The sequence below is a fragment of the Austrofundulus limnaeus genome, unplaced genomic scaffold, assembly GCF_001266775.1.
Source record: "Austrofundulus limnaeus strain Quisiro unplaced genomic scaffold, Austrofundulus_limnaeus-1.0 Scaffold579, whole genome shotgun sequence".
In the NCBI taxonomy this organism is placed as follows: Eukaryota; Metazoa; Chordata; class Actinopteri; order Cyprinodontiformes; family Rivulidae; genus Austrofundulus; species Austrofundulus limnaeus.
Window position 1 is genome coordinate 290,882 of NW_013952981.1, and position 1,814 is coordinate 292,695.

The 1,814-nt window shown below is 34.5% G+C and overlaps 1 protein-coding gene across 1 annotated transcript in view; it reads left to right on the forward strand.

Moving 5' to 3' along the window:
• The window catches only part of mms19 (MMS19 homolog, cytosolic iron-sulfur assembly component), a gene marked incomplete at its 3' end in the record, with an annotated part of 37,492 nt that overhangs the window by 19,694 nt on the left and 15,984 nt on the right, over positions 1-1,814 (forward strand). Inside the window, 1 exon segment of the mRNA XM_014026671.1 lies at positions 1,070-1,224. Within this exon segment, the coding sequence (XP_013882125.1) occupies positions 1,070-1,224 (155 nt within the window).

The following is a 1,814-nucleotide window of genomic DNA, read 5'->3' on the forward strand; positions in this document are numbered from 1 at the left end:
TTACAGACCTCTCTCATCTTTTTTAAGTGGGAGAACTTGCACAATTGGTGACTGACTAAATACTTATTTTCCCCACTGTATTCTAGTTATCTGAATTTGTTTTATGACTAGATTAGACATATAAGTTATTTAGGATAAATAATAAAATGTTTTCTTTTATTATTTTGTTTTATTTACTTATTTTTTTTGATTTGGAGGTGTTTCCAGCTTGAGCTTGTTTGTTTGTTGAAGTTGATTTTTGAGAATAAGGGACACATATGATAGTTTTTTTTTTTACTTAACTCTGCACCCTTTTAATTCAGGGTATGATTTACTTTGTTTTTTTCATTCATAAAAACAAAACCATCTATGTACAGCATTAAAAACAAACAAACAAATAAATAGACATCTCTTAATACATTTTGACAATTCAAAATACCTATTTAAGATATCTCTAATTATATTCTGACATGTATAAATAACATTAGATTTATCATCAAGTTGTATGGAGACTCCAGTTCAACATATCTTAAATGTATCTTTGGATATGAGAGTCACTATATAAGATTTAATTTATGCAAATTTCAGACTGTTTCATGTTCTGTAAATTATATTTAAAACAAAGCTGCTGCTGTTGATCATTCTGTTTTCATAAGCCCCGCCCCCAAGGCCAGTACACTAGGGAAACACTGGAAAGGTCTAAAAACGTTTTTTTGAAGATGTTCTTGATAAAATAATAGACTGTTAGTAACTCGGTCTAAAATGTTTGCATCTGTTTAATCAGATGTCACATGTTATATACCTCTGTATAACCATGTTAATGTTTTTGTAGTACAAACACGGTACACGTTTTACCTGTTTTATCAAAATTTGAACATTTTTGTTTCGGGCTGATAACATTTGTCGGGCAGGTAAAAAAAAACATCTTGTCGAACCCTGGTCATTTTTCACTTAAACTGTCAAAGACAGCTTTGTAGCTTTGGTTCAGATCTTCCAGGTGTCAGTGGATCTTCTACAATGTGTCACGTTGGAGAAGACACTCTTGACTGTAGTGAACAACGTGAACAGCTTTTGTGTGGTGTTGTTGCAGACTGTAAGCATCATCTGTGTGAGCCTGACCTGAAGCTCGTATGGCCCAGTGCCAAACTGCTCCAGGCCTCTTGCAGCGCCTCCAACAGGGCGAGTTACATCATTACAGCTGCCGTCATGCCATCTCTGATCGAGCAGTTTCACAGCAGAACACAGGTGAGACCTAGCTCTGACAGAATATTGATTTTATTCAGGCTACAGGTGGAAAATAAAAAGAGAGACTTTTGTTCCAGTTTTTTTTTTCAGTCGGGTGTTAATTTAGCTGTAGGGCTTATTGAAAGGATTTTTAAAGATTGCTAAAAGCAACTGTCTGATGTACAGTGGGGAGAGCAAGTATTTGATACACTGTTGATTTTTCAGGTTTTCCCACTTGCAAAGCTTGTAGATGACTGTAATTTTTATCATAGGTACTCCAACTGTGAGTGATGGAATCTAAAACAAAAATCCAGAAAAATATAATGTTTGATTTTTAAATAATTAATTTCCATTTTATTGTGTGAAATAAGTATTTGATCATCTATCAACCAGTAAGAATTTTGGCTCTCACAGACATGTTAGTTGTTCTTTAAGAAGCCCTCCTGTTCTCCACTCATTACCTGTATAAAAGACACCTGTCCACACACTCAAACAGGTGCAGTTAATACAGGTAATGAGTGGAGAACAGGAGGGCTTCTTAAAGAACAACTAACATGTCTGTGAGAGCCAAAATTCTTACTGGTTGATAGATGATCAAATACTTATTTCAC